Below are 25,519 nucleotides of genomic sequence, written 5' to 3' on the forward strand. Positions count from 1 at the left end.
CTATCCTATATTTATGAGTCTAAGGTTCCATATCTAACTTATCTTTTATCATAACTAAGGAAATTATAACCATCTAGTCTTCAACTACATCAAAGACCTCAGAAGGATATACTATTACCTAAGAAACGGGAGAAAGGACACAAGCAACTTTCGGGAGTCTTGCGAGAGTAGACAGAGACAGCTGGCAGCCTGGACAGTCACCTAATGTTTAGTTTGACCCCCAGAACTTACATAAAAATGGAAAGAGATAACTTAGTTCACAAAATTGATATCTAAGCCTCCACATGAATAGCTTGGCATGCATGCCACATGCACATATCATGCACATGCTCCCACAGTTTAAAAAAATCTAACCGCCTTCTGTTTTAATAACTAGGCATGTCTGCTTCACCCACTTACTTCCTTTAGTTTGTGACTGTTGGATGAGAGAATGGAAGAAAGCCCTCATAGAGAGGCTAGTCCACATTATGTAATTATTACTGAGAATGTCTTTGTAGAAGGTTGCTCTTGATCAATGTGGTAGGGTTCTTGAACCATGTACACCGTACTTATAATTGTTCCTATAGATACAAGAAGTTGCCATGAGGATAACAACTTTGAGCATTAGTGCCTAGCATTACCATCAAACTTAAGCCATAGCAAAGCATATTCACAGAACTGGGCTTTGAAGTCCTTGATGCCTGGTAGTCAGAATAGACCTCCAGGCAGACACACTGAGAGGAGGGATGCCCAGGACTTCTCACTTAACGAAGCCCATGGTGCATATCCTTCTCGGAACTGGGCTCTTGTCTGTAACTGAATATAGCTTTTAGGAGGCTAAAGATGGCCATCCGCTTTCCTTGGCAGAGCAGCTGCTCAGAGCAAAGGGCTCTGACGATGAGCTCAGAAAGTCAACCCACTATCCAAGTAACCACAAGCTTTGTTCCCACTGGAGAAGTCACATTGGACCTTCTGTGCCGCTCTCTTACTAAGACAAAATAGCTTAGCTTTTTCATGTTTCCTCTGAGGACGGCAGCTGCCAGCGATCATCCCATGAACCCTGGAGTACTTTTACAGAAAAAATTTTTATTCCAAAATGCTTTATTCTTTAACATAATTTGTAATGAAATAATTAAAAAGAAGGTATCATCCAGGGGTTGTATGCTTGGGGCCGGAAAGATGGTTCAGTGGGCAAGGGTGCTTGCCACCAAGTCTGATGATCTGAGTTCTATTCCTGGGAGCCACACTGTGGAAGGAGAGTCCTGTCAGTTGTCCTATTTCCTCTCATTTCCCCACCTGTGCCCCCCGAATGAATGAATGAATGAATGAATAAATAAATGTAATAGTAAAAATTGTTCTTAACCGTTCTATTTTTGTTGAGATGAAATTTCATTCTTATCAAGCCATATTTATTAAATCTGTGCTCATCCAAGACAACGAAGTTTGAATTCTGGTTGAAAAAAAAAAAGGCTATGGTCAATTGCAGATTCTTAAACCCCTTATAATCACTTAGTAAATAGAGGAAATCTGCTAGTTTGGTTCATTTTGATAAGCAGTTTACCTTTGAAGGTGACCCTAGTTTTAGCTAAACAATGGATATGAGTGTGTATAGGTAAGACGACCCCCAGAGAATTTTAAAAAATCAAAGATTAGATTCTTCTCTTTGTCCATATTTAGCTATACCTTAATGGAAAATAAAATCATTTCTGTCATGTCCTTGAGTGCTACCACAAAGCCAAGCCTGGCTTATTACTGTGTATCTAGCATAGGTTTCTATGCAGTCAGAAACCGGTGGGTATGTCAGCCTGTACAATGACAAACAGCCCCAGAGAAGCAAAGCAACCCTGTGGTAAAGATGACACAGCCCTAATTGGTCACCGTTCTAAACTAATAATCTTGGTTACCCATCATGGAGATGGCCTGCATGCTTGTTGTGCCCTTCTGAACTTATTTGACCTTAGCGACTTTGACTGGAAATTCGGAGGCAACAGTAACAAGCTGTTTGTTATTGATGAGCAGAGGTTTTCAGAGGTAGAAGGCTGCAGTATGAGCCTTCCTTTGACACTGGACCTGTGTTTCTGTCTTTATCGGTATATAGGTTTTTTAAAAAGATAGGGCTGGAGAGATGGCTCAGAGGTTAAGAGCACTGACTGCTCTTCCAGAGGTCCTGAGTTCAATTCCCAGCAACCACATGGTGGCTCACAACCACCTGTAATAAAATCTGGTGCCCTCTTCTGGTGTGTAGGCATATATGCGGGCAGAACAGTGTATACATAATAAATAAATAAATCTTTAAAAAAAAAAGATAGTTTAAAATTCTGTAATATTTTTATGACAAAGCTTCTATAATGCTTCTAAGTAGTTATTAAATCATTATAATGTCGTCTTTCTCCTAAAAATTATATGTACATATGTATATATAAGTATACACATATGCATATGTATATATTATTCATATATATGTATATACATGTATTTGTATGTATATGGGCACAAATGTTGGTGCACATACATGTGAAAGCCAGAGGTACACCTTGGCTGTCTGTCCATCTTGCCTTTTGAGAGTCTGTCATCTGGGTGACAGTTCTTCAAGCAGGCTAGGTTGGCTGGTTTGTGAGTCTCAAGGTTCCTTCTTTCTCCTCCTCCCCAGCACTATGATTATCAACACGTACTTTCTTAATTGAAATTTTAAGTTTTTGACCACTTCATACATGAGCACTGTATTTACGTTTAACATTTCTTCCTTCCCTCCCTTGCTTCATGACCTCCTCTATAGTTTTACATACACATGTATAGTATGGAATATGTATAACACACACACACACACACACACACACACACACACACACACACAATCACAAAGGTTACTTTCTTCTTGTTCCAGTCTTTCTCCCTTTGCCTTCCAGACTAGAAAACAAGATGCTACTGTTTTCTTCTAGCTGTGCACCACTCTGCCAGACCCCCCTGGAACCAGCCTCACACTGCTCGCTTTTTATGCATGTATAGCGTCACACATCCTGGATCACAAACCCTGTGCTTTCCCACCACATTTTTCTCCTAGTCTGCTCCCTATTAGAATGTAGATGACAGAAAGCAAGGGTCTATTTTGTTCTGTACTGTACACCCAGGACACAGAATAGTGTTCTATTGCAGGTGATGAGAAAGTTATGTTGAGTTTGTCAACGTATTATTTCCAGGCTGTGTTCCAAGGCTGTGATGGTCCCTCTCTTCCTACTTGCAAAACTATGGTCCTGATGTCAAATCCTGGTTACTACAAACCACACCCAGTGTAGATTTTAATGCTACTATTTGCTCACATATAAATCTCGACTGCTTACGTGAACTTCTGGAAAGCAAACTCATCCATTCTAGATGCCCATCATCTTCTCAGCTCATAGTAGGTACTCAAGCAGCGTTGAGTAATGAACAAGTGAACAAAGAAATGATTGATTATGTAAAAGCAAAGGGCCAGAATCTCCCCACCCCTTGTCTCTTTCTCCATCTCTCTCTCTCACACACACACAGGATGTCAGAGGAGCGAGACAAAACTCCCCATACGTAATCAAAATGCTTTGGGGATTCTTAGGCTGGCTGGTTGTGCCGACCTTCCATTCACCTTTGTAAAACATAGTTAGCAAAGACAGTCTGACTCATAAAACAAAACACGTAAGGTTTAAATCCACCAACTTGAGATTTTTATCATTAAAAACACTGAGAGATTTTGGCCTTTTATGGTCATTTTTATTACTTTTATTACTAAAAAGATTCTGGTCTTTTCTTTAGAATCCCCACGATTTGTGGATATTTTACGGTATATTTCTGATGGTTTTTTTGACTTCAGAAACAGCAGCAAAAGGAGACTTATCTAGTGGAATTCATTTACACCTGTGTCTGTGCACGGAGAGGAGGATGGGGGAGTGATCTGAGAGTCTACTCAGACATAGTGCACGCTCCCAAGGCTCAAGATTCTGCTTGGGTGACACCACTTCTCAGGAGTGCCACCTATGCTAAATGGATGACACTGAAGCCAATAGCTGTCTTGCCATTGTTAAAAGACTATCTGCACTGGGCATGCCTCGGGATGGAAAGAACCCAGCAATTAAAATCACGGAGTGTAGGTTAATAGCACCAAAAATCCTCTAAGAAACAAAATCAGAAATAAACTGTAACACATACACACACATACACACAAGAACTAGACACCTCAAGCATGTAATTGTATATTTATTTCTCTTTTTAAAGAACACTCCTTAATGTAATTCAATATACAAACTTGGTTTCACAGAATTATAATCCACTATATAGCACAAAGATAACCCAGATTGTGTGTGCGCATGCACATACATGTGCGTGCGTGTGCACATGTTGCTGTACCCCTCCCTCTGCTCCGCTCTTCTGGACCTGCAAAGGCTCTTCCCACCTTCAACACTGACCAAAAGCCGTTCTGAAGGTTATATACAAAAAACTTCCTCCTCCCAAGAGCTGCTTTCTCTTGAAGGCTTCTCTTCTTCATTCCCCCTGAGACAGCCAGGAGAGACACTCTTTCCCTGTAGGAAGGGCAAGGCGGCATCCCCTAATGCTGATGTTAACCCTGTAACCATACGAACAGGCTGATGGGAAGAGCCGGGGAGCAGGTCTCCATCCCCCTTCCCCGCTTCCACACCCAACCCTCAAGTCCAAGTGCAATCCCTCCATGCAGCCTTAGTTCCAGTCACTATCCTGTGCAGCAAGAACCAAGATTTTCAAGTCCAGGTCTTTTCCACAGGCAGCGCACAGCACTGCCTACCAAGCCACCGGGCCGGCCGATAACCAAGCTCTACACAGTCCCATGTGCTCTGTCATTTTAATTTTTAAAGACACCCTAGCTGAGGTCTGTGGCAACCTCGTGTCCAACTGAGTTACGCAAAACTGCACCAATGATGCACTTGTACATATTTACATGGGGCGGAATGTTTTTTCCCATATTTTTAGATGAGTATATAGATCAACATGTTCACAGAAGACCAAATACTTTTAATATTATTTATAACTGATTTATAAAGCTTTGAAAAAACTCACAATAGCACATTGTTTACTTTAATGCTTTACGGTACTATCCATTTAAAATCACAATCAGCTCTTAAGTTACTGTCAGTCCAGCAAACGAGACAGAAAGAATTTACAAGTTAAGAACCAACGGATACGTCCTTTATCTTTTTTTTAATAACTAATGCATAAGTGCAGAATAAGATATTCTAGCTTAAATATCTTGCTTACAATGGACATTTCTGTTCTAGTTACGCAACAGTAAATCCATGCTTCACATAGAAAAGCAATCCACAACATTAAGAAAAAATGTACAATTTATGAAACAAAATAAATATTAGTATTACAGAATCAGAGCTGTACATAAAAGCTGTTCAGTTTTTTATCATATAAAAATATGTTTTAGTGCAACCTCACATATATATTGATGCTGTTTTGCTTTACACCATTTAGATCCAAGTGTCCAAAAGAGGAAAGAAATTACATTTATTACAAAGCAGATACACAAATTCTAAAATATGTACAAATTACTGCTAAAAAATGCTTATAAGAATATAAGCAAAGTAAAGAAAAGGCACAAACATCTGTACAATTTTAAAAGTACCAGACCCAATAGGTTAATTTCAAATTTTGTTTTGGTCAGGCTCAAGATGACTTGTTGATTTACCTAATTGTTTTCAAAACAACAAAAGTATTTATAATAGCCAACTATTGTAACTTAGGACAGGCATGCTATCAACTCGGTTACCTCTATTCCTAGAAAAACAAAAACAAGAAAAAAGGGGAAATATGGAAATGAACGTGTCCATGCAACTCAGATCAATGTAGTTGATTCTTCTCTGATGAAGGTTCGTTACCTTCCTCTGTGCTTAAAGATAATTCCTTGCTGCTAGGAAAGTCCGCCTTCTTCTCATCCACGCTGCCCTTGCTGTAAAATGTGGAGTGAGCTCCTGCAGTCTGTGATGGCGCCAAACTGTCCTTTCCGCCATCATGTAAGTCAGGGTGGGCTGCTGAGGTACAAGGCTGACCTGGCTCAGGCCCGCTAAAGTGTCTCATGCTGATGGGTGCACTTTCCAAGGGTTTCTGGTGGGGCTCGTGCCCCCACGTGGGCTGATCGGCCCCAAGCAGAGCTGCCTCTTCTGTGGCAATCCGGAGTGAGGCGATGGCTTTTGTACAAGTCTGTATGTTCTCTTCCTGTTCCCTCTCTGTGGCATTGAGGCTGTCTTCTGAAGTACTCTGTTTCATCAATAGCCGTGGGGAGGAGGGTGAGCTAGGTAGACCAGATGACTGCAAAATGGGAGGGGCTTGCTTCTCATGCCGCCTGGAAAGGGTGTAGGGATCCTTAGTGAAGGCCTCCCCTGGTGCTCCTTTCTTCTCCTCAGAGCCCTCCATGGGCAGAGGCAATGTGGGTGGAGGATGTAAACCAGAAAGGGCCGGTGGCACGGAGTGAACCATCTGGATCCCACCAACTGGCACCATGGGGATAGGAGCTCGGACTTGCTGCTGAGAGTGGAGAGGAAGATGACTGAAGACATAGTCAGTAGGACCCTCAGGGAAAAGGCTGGAGCCGTGATGTTCATAAGCACCTTCTTGGTCTCCATAGAGACTGAAGTAAGGAACCTGAGGTAATCCTCTTCTGAGATTCTACAGGGGAAAACAGAGCACAGAGTTCATATCTGACCACTTTCCATTCTTGAGCTAAACTTCCTCCCTCTCTACCTCTCTTTCCCTCCCTCCCTCCCTCCCTCCCTCAGGATGCCCAACACCTAGGAAGAATTTCTCAAAACTAAACAGATTTCTCAGCTGTCTTTGATGAAGGTGTCAGCCTCTGGACAGTGGCTTTTGTTTATAAACAGCAAAGCACTAAAGCGTTCGGTGTATTTCCCACTAGGCACGAAGTCACATGCTGGCTGTTTCCTTCACAAGAGCAAATGAAAAGAATAGATTCACCAGGAAAACAACTAACAAACATAAAAATAACCATCAAACAAATCGAAAAACAAACATAAACAACTAGCAAATATTAATGGGATTGAAACTAAAAGGAAATAGGATTACCAACTATTTATGCCTTAGGCTGAGCTGAAGGACATTCCTGAGACTAGGTAGAAGTGACAAGTTGGCAACAGGCTTTTAGGAAACGGTTTTTCACACAAAGGATGGCTGGGTGGTTATGGGAAACAGGGATGCACTAGCCTACAGGAATACATCCCTACTCAGGAGAGGTCCCTTTGTGCTGAGTACTGATCTAGTGGAGGACGTCCCTACTGAGGAGAGGTCTTACTGTGCAAGGCACCGACCTACTAGAATGCGTAAGAAGAGGCCCAATAAAGAATGTAGGTTTCTTCAAGTCCTAGTTCAAGGCCAAATCTTATAGAAATAGCAGTGCTTAAAAGGAAGCAAGTGTAGTTAACCATCATGTGTGTTTAATAGTTAATCATTTATATTCAATTTTATAGCTGGAAATCAAAGACGATTATGCCTTAATTCCTCTGTTGATATCACTTATAACAAAAATGTCTTCTTGAAAATTAAGTAAAAGTATTTAGAAACTGGAGCCAGTATTCCAGATTTCATGGTTTTAGTCCTGAAATGAAGGCTTTATTTGTTATGCTTATTTTTGTAGCAGAACATAACTCAGATTGCCGGGTTATCAGGCTCTAGTAAATCTATCAGATTTTCAATTGCTATGATTCATCAATAATAGACTGCATTGTTCATTTACAAAAGAACTCAAGATAGATTAAAAAATTGTCCAATATAGCGTAATCTAGGAAAGCGATCTTAAAAACTGTTGTTATTCATCTCAAGGATGCCTCAGCTCTCAGATTCAAGGACTGACTCCTATCATTAAGGATTCACCCAGTTCTATTTAGATTTGAGCCTGGCCCAGGAACGATAAATTATGCATATGCCTGCTACTGTGTGCCATGCTTGGAATTTGTTGTGCTCTGGGCTGCATCTTATCCAAGCTACTGACAGATGGTTTATTCTGTAACACAGATGAAACAGTCTAGTCACCAGCCTCAGGATCACCAGGACCTCACAAGCTAGGATGGGTAAACATTGCAGGACTCGAGAAGAATCCCCTAAGTGTTGTGTCCACATGAACTCTGTCCCTTCATTCTGCTTTAAAAAAGAGCAAGTCTTCATCAAATACCAGTTAAGGCAGAGGAATCCTAATGCTTGTGAGAGCAAGCAATCTCCAAAGAAAATGAATTCTTTGTAAATCATAGTTATCAGAGATTTAAGGATTAAAATAAAAGGTGACTTGGTCATTTTTCCATTTTACTGTTACGTTTCTATTTGTTCTTTGTGCCATCCACTGCATATACCTCATGAGAGTACAGATCTTATAAGTCTACCGAGAAAGGAGTCAGCAAGAAGACACTAGGAGAGATGTGCCACTACACAAAGCTACTTGAGATCCCCAACTCCAGGCTGATAGGAGTGATGAATTAGTTTCCAAAACTAGAACACACGCCATGTGTCCTAAATCCAATAAAATCTCGTGCTCTCAATAGACATTTGAGATTTAGACCGTCACTGATCAGAAGTAAAGATGACCATAGTGACCGAATGAAGAAAACACACATGCTTTTCAGTTCTATTATCTATCGGAAGGCGTTAGGAGAGGAACCCTAGTGGTGCATGTTGCCCACTCTAAATCTGTTCTCTGGCCCGAAGTTCAGACTAAAGCAATTATTTCTTATGCAAGAGTGAGAGCGTCAGGGTCCCATCACACCAAAGACACTTCCCTGTAGAGTCTCCATCACTGTTCGCAAAATGACAAGTTACTGGTCACAAAATTATAGAAAAAGGACTACGGGTAGTTGTATTCCAGAATGATGTTTTTGTATATTATTAGAGAAAATCGAGAGCGCAAAGCCTGCACCTGACAGAGCAGTCAGGTGAAACACCTATCCGAGGAGAGTCAGGTCTATTTTGCTCTGACCAGGAGCGGTCATGTTCGCACATCATAGAAAGATGAAAAGTCTCCCTGTTTATCCAAAGGGGATGAGTCAACATCACCCGAACGGCACTAGGTAGCAAGCCAAAGGCTGTGTCAGTGATGAAGTCTAACAGCTCTGTGAGACGTGCAGACATTTTAAAAAGAAACAATAACAAAACAGACAAAACACCACACAAAAATTAGGAAAAACGCAATAATTGATTAAACTGATTTTCTTCCAACTACTTTATAGTCAATCAGAGGTCCAAAATTAGATGAATTCTTTTATTGTTTAATTCCTTTAATTAATTAGCTAATTAATTCCTTAATTGCTTTGCTCGAGTTTAACAGCTTGTTAAATCAATGGCTCTGTCTTCATGATACAATTGCCTGACAGAGCTCTACCACCTCATACAGGCCAGTTGTGGTCCATTTGGCCAAATGCTGAACCAAAAGCTTCAGGGGTGATGGGTTAGGACTGGTTTGGTACACCCTGCCAGCATCACCGTGTCTCCATCGGAGGAAGCATTTAACGCTACCCCAGAAGGATTTCCACCTTCCCATTCATGATGAAGCGACTTATGCTTCACAAGGTACAGACACTTGCAGAGATGTGGGCCTTTTTCTTAGCTTGCTAATTTATTGGCTTGAAATCAGTCATGTCCCGACTGCTGGGCATGTCTCTGCAGGACTGCAACATCAAGATGAACTTTGTACCCAATTTATGAAAAGAGGGTGATGAGGACGGAAGGAGGAAAGCGGGGAGCTTTCCTGAAGTTTGACAGTGACAGTGTGAGCTTCCGACTCAAGACAGCAGTAGGTGATGAGAGGGAGGGAACTGGCCACAGGGGCAGGGATAGACAGAGCCAGGAGCTGGCAATGGCTTCGATCACTGAGAAAGACCATGCTGTGTCAGACAGAACCCAGAGCAAAGAGAATACAGACAGGAATAAAGATCCGGAAACTAAAGCCACTCTGAAAGCAAACAAACCCAGAAGACGGCATGCCTCTATGCTGTCTGCCCTCTGACAGCCGTCCCAGGATGGAAAGAGACACTGAGATCTGCTGGGCTAGGCTGCAGAATGAGGCAGAGCAAGGCTTTTCTACGGGTTTTTACTAAACCTGTGGTTCCAGTAGGGTCTATGGCCACCACTGCTGCCACCTTAGTTTATAGGAAAGGCAAACACCAGAAGCCTCCAAATAGTCACCAAGTTCTCTGACTGCTCATTCTCTGGGCATGCATTTTCACTTAGCATCTCTCCCAGGTGATAACAACAACAAATGCAGAAACCTTCATGCCTATTACTCATGAGCTACTAGAGTGTCACACTGCCTTTTTTTAGGTCCTGACCATTTTCCCGTGTGCATTTTTCACGTTGGACAATGCAATGAGTATATCTTTTACAAAACATTTTGGAAGTCAAGGACAAGGACTGGATCTGAGTCCTCGCCTTCTATAAAGTACATATCAATAACACTTGAGTGTCCTCATGTTTGACTATGTAGGCATGCCATTCCCAGGGCTTCAGCTAAGGGTTTTGGCTCATGCATATAATTAGTGAGCTTAGGAAACATCCAGAAGCCTTCACCTGCTCCCAGCTGGAAGTTCACTCCTGCTCTGATGCAATATTGTACTTGGAACAGTGCCACAGCCACGTCACCAACACAGTGTGTAATAAAAATATCTCCTTGCTATTGGTATTAATAGGTTTCCTCCTTCCCTCAAGAGACAACCAAATTATAATAAATGCCTTACTACTATGCTATAGGAGGTATCAATGTTCTACAGCTTTTGTGGAAAGAGAGCTCAGGTCATACTTACAGGAGGCCCCAATACAATTGGCTCTGTTTGCAGATACTGTCCCATGGGTAACGGCGGGTTATGATATAAAGCCCTTCTGGGAGATGGTGCTCTGATGGTGGTCATATATCTTCTCTCTCTTCTGGGAGAGAGGTCTCTTCTTGCTGTCATGTCTTTTCCAGGAGACAATGGCCTCCTTGGAGACAAATGCCTTCTTGGTGAAGCATCCCCTTGAGACATCTCTCTCCTCAATGCAGCTTCCTTTCTTGGTGACAGATGCCTCATGGGTGACAAATCTCTTCTAGGCGATAAATGTCTTCTGGGTGACAGATCTCCTTTGGGTATCAGATACCTCTTTGGCGAATTATCTCGACAGGGTGAAGAATCATATCCTGGTGAAGAATGGTGGCTGGAGGGGGAGAAGTCTCTTGGGGAGGAGCTTGGCTCTGAAGACAACATGGCCTCTTCATCCATGCAACCTGGGATGTCTAACCTGTCTTTGTCTGGTTCCGAGTCTGTACTTTTGCTCTGGAACAGCCTCTGATACTCTGTCATCTGCGTATCTTCACAAGAGTCGCTGGGTGTCATGAGCTGAGTAACCTGAATACTTGGTAAAGTAACCAAATAGCTGATCAATGAAGAATGTCCCAAAGAGTTATCTGAAGGAACTCCATGGGGTCCAGCGCCAACATTGACAGGCAAGGAGGAGAACCGAGGAGGCTGAGGACTGGTGCTTCTTGATCTTGTTTTGGGTGTCAAATCTCCCTGGTCATCGAAGTCATCATCATCTTCATCATCATCATCATTATCATCGCCATCTTCACCATCGGATTCCTCGGCATCCGAGAACTGGTGATCAGTTGAAATGCTGGACATGCTATGCTTCTCAGATGTTTTATGCAAATCTTCCATGTTTTCTGAAACAATCCAACAATAACAGTGATTAAAATCCCCGTTTCAAGGCTAGGAGCTCATTAACTGCCCCCAACACTCTTTCCTAAAGCTTTCCTAGGCCCTTTGACCCTCTGAAACAAGCATACCTCTGTACTACCCCTGAGCACTCACTTGTCCCTGCCTATTTAGTTTCATCTCCGAGAACTCCAGAACAGGATCTCTATTTCAGACGTCAGAGAAGTCTCATTAGAAAACTCTAGACAAATGGATATGGCTAATATTGCTGATAAAGAAAAGCAACAGCACTTTCACTGCTTCAGGTGCAAGTTAAATAAAAGAGGGGTACCTTGGGAAGTTGGCTGACCTTCAGATTCTCTACTGAGGTGAACCATGGGTATTTTTTCCACTAGGTTTTCTCTAAGTAGGAATTCTAACAATTAAATGCTTTCAATTTCCTCCAGAAGCTCCCAAAGCACATAAATCACTACCACATCCTCCTCAGTCACATACACCCCTTCATGGTTTTAGATAACACTATTTTCCTAGTAAGGCCTCCCCGCCTCTAAAAAAAAGTTACACTTGAAATTTTTCTATTTTTCCTTAGTAGTTTTCAAGCAATTCAATGGGCCATTTTATTTCCGGCAAAGAATATTTAATAAAGTGGCATACAATCAGTGGGCCATTAAGTCCACCAGAGAGGCCAGTCAACTCAGAAAGTTACACACCTGCTTCCTCAGTTTCTGTGTCCTCTACTGATGTCATCGAGACACCCAGCTCCAGACACTTTTTCATGTGTGCTTTAGATTTCATGTGTTTCGTTAGGTTTCCTAGAAAACACAAACAAACAAAAACGAGAGAATGAATTGACTATCAAACTGTGGTGGACTGATGCACAATGTGTATGATGAACTAACTTGTGTATATACATTTTTCTACCCCATAATACTTATCAAAAAGAGATTCAGGGATCAACTCAGATGCATAGAGCCTGTTCTTTCGTTCTGATGAAATCATCACGTTATTTTCTGTTACCATCTTGACAATGTAGTAGCAATGGACCAGTACGCACCTGATTTTCAAGTGCAGGCTCCCAGAAGCCTAGGTGGAAACTCAACCCCATGAAAGCATTTCTTTTTCTCTAGTAGAGCTATGCTTACTATTAAATAAATAAATAAAACATTTTTTTGCTAAAAATTACTATATCACTTACATTATTATTAATTTGTTGCTTACATATCTAGGAATTCTATATATTAGTTTAATACCTCCAATACAAATATTTCTACACCTTTATGATTCTTATCAAAATATCTTATCTATAACTTTTTTAACATTCAAAATTTTTTTGGCTATACTGATTCTTAAAGATGTCAGTGAACTAAACTTTATTAAATTTTCATGAATTCATGAAACTCATCTATGTTTCTGCTACAGTTTGTGTGCAGATGGTATGCATAAGGGTACAGATGCTAAGTGTGGCAAGAACATTTACAACCAGTCCCCTGTATCCATGACTTCTACATCTGGATATCCTACACCCAAGGATATTAAAAGAAAATTAAAAAACATTTTATCAGTATTGAACAAGTTCAAGCTTCTTTCCTGAGTATTCCATAAACTATATGATTAAAAAAACACTTGCACAGCAATTACATTGTATAAAGTATCCAAGTAACCCAGAAATTATTTAAAGGATCCAGGAGAAAGTGAGTTGTGTGTCATTAATACAGCACTTTCTATGGGGGAGTAAGTGTCTGTGGGAGGTCCTAGAATCAATCCCTTATACAGCGCTAACTATATTTCAACTGTAGTATGCTTCTGCATATATAGTATATACAAAGTATACATATTCATATTCCAAAGAGGAACTCAGTTGGGCTCTAGGCTCCCTTCCTCTCAGTAGGCTGTATCTTTAGAGTACGTTTGTAGTTAGAAGTTGGAAGTGGAAACAATTCCGCCTTGGCTTTGATTTGCAGAAGCCATGAGCACCTGAGGTAGCAGACTAGATAGAGCAAAGAGAACAAGAGCGTGCCGGGAGCTTGGTACAGGCAAGGAGGTATACCACACTTCTGTTCAGAGAACAAAAATATGAAAGGTAGGTATTTCAGCAGGAGATGAATCCTGCGAGGCTTCCTAGAATATTTTGCTCACCCCTAAATTCTGAGACCTCTAGCTGTACACTTCCAAAGGCTGACAGGGAAATTCCATTAACGATCAAATGTACACAATGGTTTAGAACCAAATTTAATCAGCTACCTAAAACTGTACTGTTTCGGCATCCAGTTTCATGCACCTCTCCTGACAGCAAACCCATATGCCCAGTGAAGACACAACCTTTGTAAGGACTGGTGGACTTGCAGTGTACCCTAAAACTCACACTTTTAATTTTCTTTCCTTCTAGAGACTTCTCAGTAAGCTGGATCATGCTAAGGGAAAGGGGTATTTAAAGAACAGTGTTCTCATTTCTTTTGAAATACAAATGAATATGCTCCCAATCCCTTCTTGGACTTCAAATGCATTACAGACACATAAATACTCTCCTAATAAATATCAGATATTTGAAGACACTAAACATTTATACTTCCATCAAAAAAAAGTACAATTTAAAATTCTGGCTACAACTGAAATAGGTACATATCTCCTAAGATTATCATAATTCACATCTGTTTTCAACTTTTGACATCAGAGCAGGTTACTTGATTTAAAGTTAAGACATTGGAAATGAAGTGGGGTTGATGAGGGGCTGTCTACAAGATACCTTAGTCAGACCTGACAACTCAACATGAAGATTTTCATCCTAATAATAATAGAAATATAAGTGCAGCAACCATGAGTGAAACATCTTCATGTAAATCAGCCTACTGAAACAGACATTTGAAAATGATAGAATGTTATTTCAAGGCAGGTCCAAGTTGGATGCGATTAACCATCGAGGTCTGAGAGTGAGACTTGTCTCCATGTCGATGAATACACAGAGCAGAAGCTATCAAGTCTCCATGCATAATTAATGCAGCTGTGGATGGAGGGGGCCCACCAGGGAGTCTGTGGATCTTTACATTATTTATACTCTTGAAACTGACCATGGGCACATCTTTTCTTCCCAGTTCCTTTCCTTGCTGATCCACTGCCTCTTATGTATTGTCTCCCTGCAGAATTTCAATATTGGTGCGAATCTCATCTAGCCCACATAAATTTCCCACACGAAGTAATAGCTACCCAGCACTTCTTAGCCACTTCCTTCAGAGACAACCTGCCTGGCCCTGAGTCTGTAGCTCTTAATTAGTCATAAAAGGAGCCTTACAGTCTCACGTCCCATCCTTTAATCCTGGACAGGAAGGAGGAAATATACCTCAGGGGGTCATATTTTCACAAACAAAATGCTCTTTATGGTTGGTGAAAGGGAATTACAAAATAGTATACAGAATCCTAAGTAACCAGAAGTTATCCTGAAACCCTTCCCCTCACAACGACAACTCCAGCAAAAGTCAGGCTCTTACCTTTCGTCTTGAAAGCAAAGTTACACAGCTTGCATACATAAGGCCGGACATCAGTATGAGTGCGGATGTGTTTTTTGAGCATGCTTGGCTTCTTACAGCGGATTCCACACTCTTCACAAATGTACTTTCCACGTCCACGTCCTCTGACATACACATAATCTTCATTTGATTTGTACCTATTTGAAGAAGAGGCAATCCACTATGATTTTAAATACTCTTAACATGTGATACATCAAGCCAAAAGCTAATCACTGCCTGACTTTAATTTTTATGAGGGTCTTTCCCAATTACTCATCTTGACTTCTACGAAACCTGGCAAGTTTATAAAGCAAATACTTGATACAATTATATAACAGATTTATCACTGTAAACAAAGTATCATTCTGGATAGAATTACAATTTACAGATGTAGTGTACAAATGTTCAAATAGGTTTATATAAGCCTAAAGAGATACAAACCTGGACCTACTACTTTCAGGCATTAGGATAGCCTCCAATCAAGGAACATTGCTAAAAACATACTAACATATTAGGATAATCATGCTTCATGCATAATCTGATAACATGACATCATCTACAATATACGTGTGCAAACACTCCTCTACATTTGCTAAAATAAGCACAACCAAGAATAGAATTCTTCCTTGCAGGTTTCCACTCTATTTTTGCAATCCTGGCACTTGAGTGCCTCAGAAATTGCAACTTTGCACAGGCTGAGCTCAGTTCACCAACTGTTGTCTGCAAATTGATCTGTTCTTCCCAGGATCATGATTCTGTACTAACATGGAGTCTGAATTCTGACTGGTTTCTTGAAGGCACTGTTGCATAATGAAAACTAGAGACTTTGGAATAAAATTAGAATTTGTTTCCCAAAGGATTTCACAGGGAGGTTTGATAGGGTATCTGAGGCCATCTACTTTCATGAAATTTAAAAGATGAAGAAGTCTTAGACAGAAGAGAAGAAACCCACCCAATGTTCTGCAACCTCATTTTGCTTAGAAAACAAGAGCACAGGATAAATCATAACAACATAGACTTCTACTGCACAACTCAATGAACAGGATGATCTCTTACACCACAGCAAGGCTAGAATTTTAGATCCCATTATCATTCTTGAAAGAGAGCATCCCTGAGAGTTCTTTCTTCCAATGGTAGGCAAGCATGCAAAACTCCTTGCTCATTGTGGATTTCCTTAGTGATATTTAGATCTACAGTTGGGTTTTCCACTCTAAGAGGCTTGTGACTATTCCCATCTTGCTCTAGCTAATCCTCCAACATACAAAGAGAAATTCAAATTTGCAGAAAGCTTTTCAAGAAGAAAAAAATCCATCCACATACTGGAATACCAGCTCTGCTATGGATAATACTTGATCTTAGCATGCTTGACATTTTGGTTAGTACTAACCTAGGGGAAACCTGAAGGTCAATGGTTTTGTAAGCCCTTTACCCTTGTATAAAACACTTCAACTTTGGCTTGGTCTCCAAACTTGTTTTCTTTTCACATTTGAATTTTATAATAAATCAAAGAAAATCCTCAAGCTATGAAAATATCCTCTTCCATTCAATTTTGTTATCTGTTCCTAAGGAAGTGAAACTGCTTAAGAGGATACGGTGATTTTACAGGAAGCCAATACTCTTCAGGGAAGGATACTCCAGCTTTATCTATAGCCTGTCATCACAATTGATTAGAAACACACTTTTTCCTCAAATGAAAGAGTTTATTTTCAATGTCTTATGATTAACTCATTTCCAAAATCAAATAAAGTAAAATTCTACATAAATCTATATATGGGGAGAATGTGTTCAGATGGACTCTTTAAACATTTATGCAGACCCACAAATCTACCTGATACATAATGGATTTTGAAAAAGAGTAATTAAAGAAACACTTATTAACCCTGTCAATTAGATAATGTGGATGATGTGGTCAGTAATTCTTTGTTGTTGTTGTTGTTGTTGTTACCGTTCTACAATCAACAATATAGGAGGTGGGAACATACTGTTTGGAATGAATGCCTAGGTGTCAGAAATTGGTAGAAAATTGGTTCAGAGATTTAAAAATGATTGGGCAAGGAATAAAAAAATATAAAAATAAAATACTTGTACAACCTTTCTGAATCATCAAAACACAGCAACGAGAGGTTCTCAGACATGCTTTGACTCATGTTCTCTGTGAGTGGAGATGGATTCCCCCAGCACACAGTAACCCTAATGGCAGCTGGAAGCTGGTGGTACATGTGCACTATTCTGAAGAAGGCTGCTACATAAAACTATGGCGACCGAGTCACAGAGACCGGTCTCTCCGGGAAAAAAAATTGCACGTTCTTCTCATTTGTGTAATGAAATGAGGGATATCAAAAAATATTGAGGCCAAGTTCATGCATACACGCTCAATTGTGGTGAAAAGACTTAAGACCTAAACAGGGCAAAAATCCAAGGGCAACTCAACTATCATAAACAACTCCAAATTGGTAGAACTATGAGAAATTTTATGTCCCTAACAGTCAATATTTCTATAGTAAAAGATAACATTATTTTATCCTTCAAATACTATTGAAATAAAATACGTTCATGAAAGTATGTAATTTATTGATAGGTTGGTGAGTTAAGACTAATGACATAATCCCCAAAATGTAATTTAAAAAATTTCTTTAGCCAAAATCATGGATCTGGATTTCTCCCATGGATTACATCAAATAATATATTTCTACTGAAATGTAAAACTAGCTATTACATGCACATACATTTTCTTAATTATACAAAAGAAAACTATTGGACCTTACTACTTGAGTTTCAATGGCTCAGAACATTTGAGAAGAGGTTGTTATACACCAATAGAGACAGAGAACACGGGGAATTAAATGCAATATGATACCCTGACTTGAATCAAGAGCACAAAAGGACATGGGTAGTGAAACTGTCAGTATCCCAGGAAAGTCTTCAGTTAAAGAAATGCTTTCTTAGAAATATACAGAAGTATGCATGATTCCACTAACATCAACACAGAATACAAATATGCCCTCGTAGTAACCCAAATACCCATAAAATATTAAAGAACAAAGGAACTTAAGGGACGCCAAGAGGCTGCCAATGTAGAAGGTTTCATATAAAATTAAAATGTGAAAACTCAGGGAAGAGAGACTCCATGCATAGTGGGATCAGGATCACTGAGGACAAATCTAGAAGAAAATGATTGTAGTTGTTTTCCCAGGCAGAGTTCATCAATTTGACTGGGAAAGGAAACTGCCTTTGAGCTTCTGCAAGAGCACACACTATTTACCACAGGCCAACATTCAGGATCATTCATACCAATTTACAACCAAACATTTTACATTTGGGCTTAGGTGTTCCTTACCCCCCTTCAAAGATCTTAATTCGGATTGGCTCGGTTTGTTTGGATCCAAGATCTTTATCTCCGTGAATCTCTCCTTTTCCTCTTTCCTTTAAGACATTCCCCACTAATTTCCTTTCTAGTTTGTTGCCGAACAAGAAGGGTGCATCAGGCTTCACCTGTAGGTCAAAAGAGAGAATCATTTCATGTGCTTTCTCCAGGATATCCTGGCCTACACATCCCACACTTCTGTCCCCTCTGAACTTTATTAAGTTCCATAATAAAAGGCTATGGGTTGATTGCAGAAAACAAAGGACACTGGGATGGGGGGGGGGTGGGAATCAGAGGGAAAATGAGTTTCCATATAGTGAATTCAATGTTTTTCTTAAGTGCACAGACATTGGTTAGTTCTCGCTTTCTCTGCCCAATGTTGACAGGGACTTCCAAGGCACAGTCTACATTTTGAAATAGCAAGCCAAACCATCCATATTAAGACGCAGTTTCAAAAACCACTGAAGGCGAAATAATCAGTGACATACATGAGAAATATATTCTTTTAAATCTCTATTTTCTTCGTTATTAATTTGGTTTATTCATAATTTAAAATTTTATGTGTAAGGGCTAACTGTTTAGGAGCAAACCAGCCAATAATAATAACTGGAGGAAGTCATTTTCGAAAAAGATATATAGAATATAAATTTCAGCCAAAGACACCCTTGGATCATTGATGGCATTTGCTAATCTGAGCTCCAACACCCTTCATACTTCTTTCCCAATCTTTATTTCCCCATTTCATAAGCCCCTGAATTCCTCATGTCTGTGTTATCACTCAGGAGGACAGAGGAAAAGTGACCAGTGGACATTAAGACGTTATCACTCAGGAGGATCAATGGACATTAGTCCCAGTAGCAGAATTTCCCATGTCTGGGATGAAGGAGGCACTCCTATCCTTTGAGGCTTTCCCGGGAGCCCTCAGAGCTCAGGGCAGGCTATGGCTTCTCCATCTCTAGGTAAGAGCAGATTACCAAATATTCCCTAGTATGTTTTAAGTTTTAGACCTCCTACCCTTCACTGTACTACAGTCTGCCTGGTATTAGACCCTTAACACACTGTGCTTTCTAAGCCTGGGTCTGTCCTTACCTGTGCAAATTGCTTCCAAGCACTGGAGGATGTGAGCTTGCCAGTTCCGGGACTGTGCATAGCAGCCAGAGTATAAATTTCTGCAGTGATTTTTTGTTTGGATCTCAGAAGGGCCAGCGTGGTCTTGGTGTTCAATCCTGACGGGTTTGGGTTACAGGAACTAACGCACCATGAAGCATAAACTGAGGATTTGAACGTGGCCTGTTGCACGAAATTGGGTTTTGTATAATTTAAGAAGCACCAACTCACAGTAGTTGTTGTCCGCAGACTGGGGAACTGAAGGATCTGCTGGAAATCTGCCACGTCTGTGAAAAAAAAGGTGGAATTGGCCACGCTTCCTCCAGGGCCAGAGGCCATGTGAACTAGCATGCCAACAGGCAGCTTGCGGGTCTTCCCTTCCTCTTCCTGCTGACTGCCTCCAGTGGGCAGGGAGGAGCTTTGAGGACTCACGCTCATGTCTGATGCAGTCTCGTCGATGTCCAACTCATCGGAGGACTCTCTGCTTTCTGATGGCCCGCTGAACTTCCGTCGTGGAGGTGCCCTGGAACCCGGAAGCATCTCCCTGTTGGGAGGAAAAGGCCCGCTGGCAGACGGATGGTCTTGAGAAGAGGAAGGCGACAGGGAGGAGAAGGAAGATGACCTTGACTGGGAGCCATCCTTTGGCTCCGAAGCACACCCTTGCCTCACTAGCTGGGGCTTCTGGGGGCGGGAGAGGCCCTTCTTGATGTCTGAGTTGGTTAGCTCCACCGCACTGAGCTCTTCCACAATCTGCCCGTACATCTTCTCCTCCTTCACCCGTTTCTGCTGCTTTGTTTCCATGAAGAGCTCCAAACTGCTGGCTGGAGACAGCATCCTCTTGCTTCCTCCAAGAGAGGCTGCGCTGTCCGAGGTGGAAGGTAGACACAGGGGGATGGAGGATTCTAAGCCCAGAGGTAAGGTCTGAGGTACTTTCCAAAGAGGGTATTTTTCCAAGCCTGTGTGCTGCCCAAGCACTTGGGCTATGTTCAATCCTATCCCTTGCATGGCTGCGTTGGTTACCAGTGTTCTTTGGGTCATATTCTCATCAACCTTGCATATGACAATCGCGGGGCTATTCTGTCCAAGTATCTGAGAAATGCTTGTGTACATGACACTGCCATAGGATGGAACGTGGGTCTGGATCCGAACTGGAACCACCGTTCCCGGGAGGGACTGCAAAGGCCCGGCATTTTCGGAGGCAAAATCTTCTCGAAGAAGCTGCTCGGTGGGCGTTTCAGTGGATTTACTGCTCGGGTCTGACGGAAACTTCGGAGGGAGGTTCTTGGAGTGTAGCCCTGATGTTCCGGAGTAACACGGGTAAGTATGCTCTTTTGCATGTGCATAGTCAGCAGATTTCTTTCCAGTGTGTTCTGCTACGTGCTCTAAGGGGTAGCTAGAATGAACGTCAGCTTGGAAAGAAGGCTTGCTGTAGCTGCTCTGAGGGTGTGGGGCAAAGGGATGGGGGAAATGCGCCTGCCACCAGGGAGGCTGCTGAGCTGGCAAATGAACCATACAGACAGTCGGGTACTGAAACTGAAACAAGGCATTCTGGGTAGGAGAAAATGGGACTGTGTCTTGATGTGGGAACAGATGCGGCTGCTCGGGTAAGTGCTTGCTGGCCATGTAGGATGTTGGTTGCATCAACGGATTCCTCAGAGATTCCTGACTGTCCATGTGCATGATCTGTGGTTGGGCAAGGTGGAGTGGTGGCCCTGAGCTCAACTGGCCACAGGGACCGACCACCTGCTTGCCTGGGTCATCCCCTGGGAGGGGCGGGAGCACAGAGGACCAGGCAGCCCTGAGGCCAGCATGCAGCTGCTCCATCTGCTCCTGCTTGACGCTGGGGTCCACACCGGCTTCACCTTGGACGATTTCTGGGGAGCCGCTGAAGGAAGCCTGTCGCACCAGAAAGCATTTCTTCCTCTCCCGGGATGGTGATAATGTGGACGGGGATGCTCCCGACACCGGAGCATGGGACAGATTCCCGTAATCAAACGATTTACTCCGTATTTCTGGGACTTCTGTCGGATGAGGACAAGGCATTTGCTCGGAGGAGCAACGCCTCATTTCTTTCTGGTGGTGATGACCTGGGACAGACAATGAGTATGTACCCGCGGGGACAGTCAAAAACTCAGAATGTTTCCCACTCTCATCCTGCTTAGGGGGTGCAGCGAGCTTAAGCGTTTCTTCTCTCTCAAAGGACATTGAGAAGCTGGAACTGTGGGATAAGTTGCTCTCTTGGCTGGGACTTCGAGAGAGGCCAGTGCCTGTGGACTCAAAACTGGACTCCCCGGAGGAGTGCTCCATGTCTGCCAGCCGCAAGCGTTTCTTTTTGGGAGGCAACTTCTCAGCAGGGAGCTGGGAAAGGGTCTCACTTCTCTGGGGCCACTGGAATTCCTCCACAGGCTTCTCTTGCTCCTTGGCAGGAACCTCCTTCTCCTTCTCAGGTTTATCAGGTTCCTCTGTGACTCTAATTTCGGGAACCTGGATGTTGTGCTGGCGAACAAGCCTGGGCTGTGTATGGTAGGACGGCTGTGGCACCTGCTGTGAAGGGGTTGGCTTGCTTCCACTTTCTGCCCCATCGCCTGGAGGGGCCCATTCTGGGCTTATAGGGGCTTCCATAATCTCACTGTCACCTGTCTCAGAGGGTGAAGGGGTCTTGTCCTGTGTACCGGCCACCATTTCCGCTGACTCGGACCTTTCAAAGGAATTGGGCCGGCTCAGCGAGTTTGTGTGCTGAATCACTGAAATCACGTTTCCGGGAGGCTTCCTGCTCAGGTCTGACATCTTGTCAGGATCAGCAGCTGAGGGCAAATCCTCTGAGCCAAGAGATGGACTTCCAGATGATAGCTGGGGTCGAGCTGGGTCAAAACGCTCAGAGTGACCGTGAGGAAGGTTCTCGTGGCCTGTCATGGCGAAGCTACTCCTTCCTCCTTCCTGCATCTTGGGGTCATACTCGGAAGACATCATGCTCACGGGAGCACTTCCCATGCCACCACAAATCATGGGAGCATCCTCCTCATCCCCTACACTCTTCTCTTTCCTGCGTTTCCTGTTCTCACAGGTAGTCCCAAACATGGTTGGCACTCCCTGCAATGGTATGGAGGGGTCCATAAAGTATTCTCCTCCGTGCTTGAAAGAACTTAAGCAAGAGATGTCCCTGTAGCTTTGTTTTGGTGTTTCGGAGTCTTCCCATTTCTTATACGGTTTACGGCAGACATCATAGTCATACCCAACCCTGTCTCCAGGAGCCAATTTCTTTTCTTTCAGAGATGAGCTGGCAAGGCTCTTGGGCATCCTGGGAGGGTGCTCAGACTCCATGTGCCCCTCCTGTACCGATGGCAGCTCAAATGCCGCTTGTCGTCTTAACATGCGCTGAGGAGGTATGCCTACAGTGCCGGGATAGAACACATCATCTGACCCTGTCATCCGTTCATCAAACGAGTGACTTCCTCTCAGAGAAGGAGGGATACTTAAGTTAGTTGCTGAGGAAGTTGGCATTGAGTTGCTTCTAATAAGGGGTGAAGAGTCCACGGGCGCCTCTAAGAGAACTGGATTGCTGCCTGGGAAGTTTCCTGGGTAAAGTTTTCCTTCATTCCTGATGGATGATGGGACGGCCTGCGGTTGCCTACACTCAGTGTTGAATTTCGTGGGCTTCAGCATGCTTGCTTGACCAGGGTCCATTTCTCCTTTGCCGGGAATCAGCTGTGAGACAGGATCTTCAAACATCTTGACCTCCAACCTGGTGTTGACGTGAGGTAATGGTTCCATGACGCCTCTCCGCCCCATGGTGGTGCGCTCCTGACCTGTGGGAGTCACACTGAGTGTGTTCCTTGGACTAAGTCGACAGTATTTTCCAAAGATGATCTCTTCGTAAGACTTTGCATTTGTGTTGGGTGGGCTGATTTGCTGCTCTGCACTTTCCGAGCGGGAAAAGTAGCCCGAATCAGTGCTTCCTTTGCTGTGCGGGCTCAGGAGGTTGAGGGATGGCTCAGAGTCTTGTCCTTTCTTCTCAGACAGCCGTAGTGCCAGTTTCTGTTTCACTGTGTGAGAGTCATCAGCCTTCGCATGCAGAGACGGATTTGGGAGCATGTCAGAGCCCAGATACGGAGAGCTTTCACTAGGTAGTGGGATCCCGCTTTTGGGGATAATCAAAATTGGCACCTTCATCGGACCGCCCAAGGATTCTTCCAAGGACCCATGGTAGCCACCTCTGCTAGCAATATCCAATGGGATGGGAGGGCCAGGGCTCATTTTGTCAGAAGCCTCAGCAAATAAAGAGCTCTCCTCATCCGTGTCTGTACTCTGCTCGCCATCCGAATGTATCTCTGCTTCTACATCAATAAAACCAGCCTCAAGGTCCAATTTAGATACAGATGACTCTGTGAAAGGTACCAATCCAGCCTTAATTGCATGGGCATGAGACTTCCTGTGCTTGTACAAATTGCTCTTTGTCTTGAAAGAGAAACCACAAGGTATACATGGGTATGGCCGCTCACCAGTATGGGACCTGATGTGTTTCTTTAGGACGCTTGGTTTGGCACACGCCCTGCTACAGTATGGGCAGATATATTTGCCAGGCTTTTTGGGTTTGTGTTCTTTCCTATGAGCATCTTCTGCCTGTTCAATACTTTTCTGGGAGTATTGGCTGTAAGCAGGGTTGAGACTTGAGATCTTCTTTCTAGGATAGCCACTGCCATGGCTGTGGATAGGGAAAGGAAATAAGTCCTCGGAGGCAACAGATGGCAAGGGGCCAGGGAAAAGCCATGGAGGGCCTTCTAGGCTCTGGTGCGGCTTGTTGCTGTGCATGACGCCCTGTGGCAATGAGTGCTGAGGGAAGGAGAGGGAATGTTGGCATGGGTAGGGGCTCGGACGGTGTGGTGGGTATTGCTTCTCTGTGACTTGATGTAGCCCCTCGCCAGGCGAGGCCAGCTTCCCAGCACCGAACAGTTGTGCTGATGCTGCATTTCCGATTTGCTCGGGATCTATTTGTGGCTGCCGCTGTCCTTCCTGACTGCCGAAAGTGCTCATCTTAATAACAGCTGATGGTTCCTGCCTCCATCTACCTGACACACTGTCAGTTTCTCCAGACCTTGAGGTAGCTTTTTGTCCTAGAGCTGTATCCCCAGTGTCCATTTTGTTACACAAGGTCTTAAGTGCTACTTTGCCTGGAAGCCAAGCAGACTCATGGAGTGTCTCCAAGGCTGTGCTTTTTAAATCTGGGTTGCTTCCATGTTCCTGGTTGTCTGCAAACTTGTGGATTGTTCCCTCTCTCTGGAACCTTCCACATTCACACTGTAGTCAGTGGGCATTGGATGGCAATGTCCTTGAACCAAGCTATAGTACAGTTCTCTCCATCCTAGAAATGTCCATCTTCGAAAGCAAAGTGCAAAGCTACAAAGGTTCCTTATGGCATTTGAATATTTTTCAACTAGGATGAAATTAGGGTGCGGAATAGTCCAGGAGAAATTTTTCCCATCAACTACAGCAAAGTTCAACAGCCAGCTTCACTAAAGTACAATGACCTGAAGGACAAGAAAGCAAGTTGTCATAAGAATCACCAAATAAGATAGCAAGACCAACGCTCAACCATCAGCCTGAAGTTGGATAAAATAAAATGTTTTCCATTCCAATAAGTTATTTACAGACATTGCATTAATTACCTAAGTAAATGATATTAATTTCAAACCCAGAATTATGTCACAAGTATAAATTTCTTCCATGGCCAATGTGCTAACAAGTTTCATAAATACTCCTTGATTTTGTTTAGGAAGCAAATGTGAAGCCTGAGCTCAGTAGCAAAGCAACGTGCTTAGCATCTATGAAGCCCTGGGTTCCAGCCACCATCCACATCCCAAAGCATTTGAAGGACAGTGTATTGT

The 25,519-nt window shown here is 42.8% G+C and overlaps 1 protein-coding gene across 1 annotated transcript; it reads right to left on the reverse strand.

The window, feature by feature from the left end:
* Nucleotides 1–4,186: 4,186 nt before the first annotated feature.
* Hivep2 (HIVEP zinc finger 2) lies at nucleotides 4,187–25,161 on the reverse strand. Its single transcript, XM_059272716.1, has 6 exons — nucleotides 19,620–25,161; nucleotides 18,504–18,658; nucleotides 15,149–15,324; nucleotides 12,377–12,478; nucleotides 10,779–11,674; nucleotides 4,187–6,648 (listed from the first exon to the last, which is right to left on the reverse strand). The coding sequence occupies exons 1-6, from the start codon at nucleotides 24,771–24,773 to the stop codon at nucleotides 5,824–5,826; spliced, it is 7,308 nt and encodes a 2,435-aa protein (XP_059128699.1). The 5' UTR covers nucleotides 24,774–25,161; the 3' UTR covers nucleotides 4,187–5,823.
* Between the last annotated feature and the right edge of the window lie 358 nt (nucleotides 25,162–25,519).

This window comes from Peromyscus eremicus, chromosome 8b, assembly GCF_949786415.1.
Source record: "Peromyscus eremicus chromosome 8b, PerEre_H2_v1, whole genome shotgun sequence".
Taxonomy (NCBI): Eukaryota; Metazoa; Chordata; class Mammalia; order Rodentia; family Cricetidae; genus Peromyscus; species Peromyscus eremicus.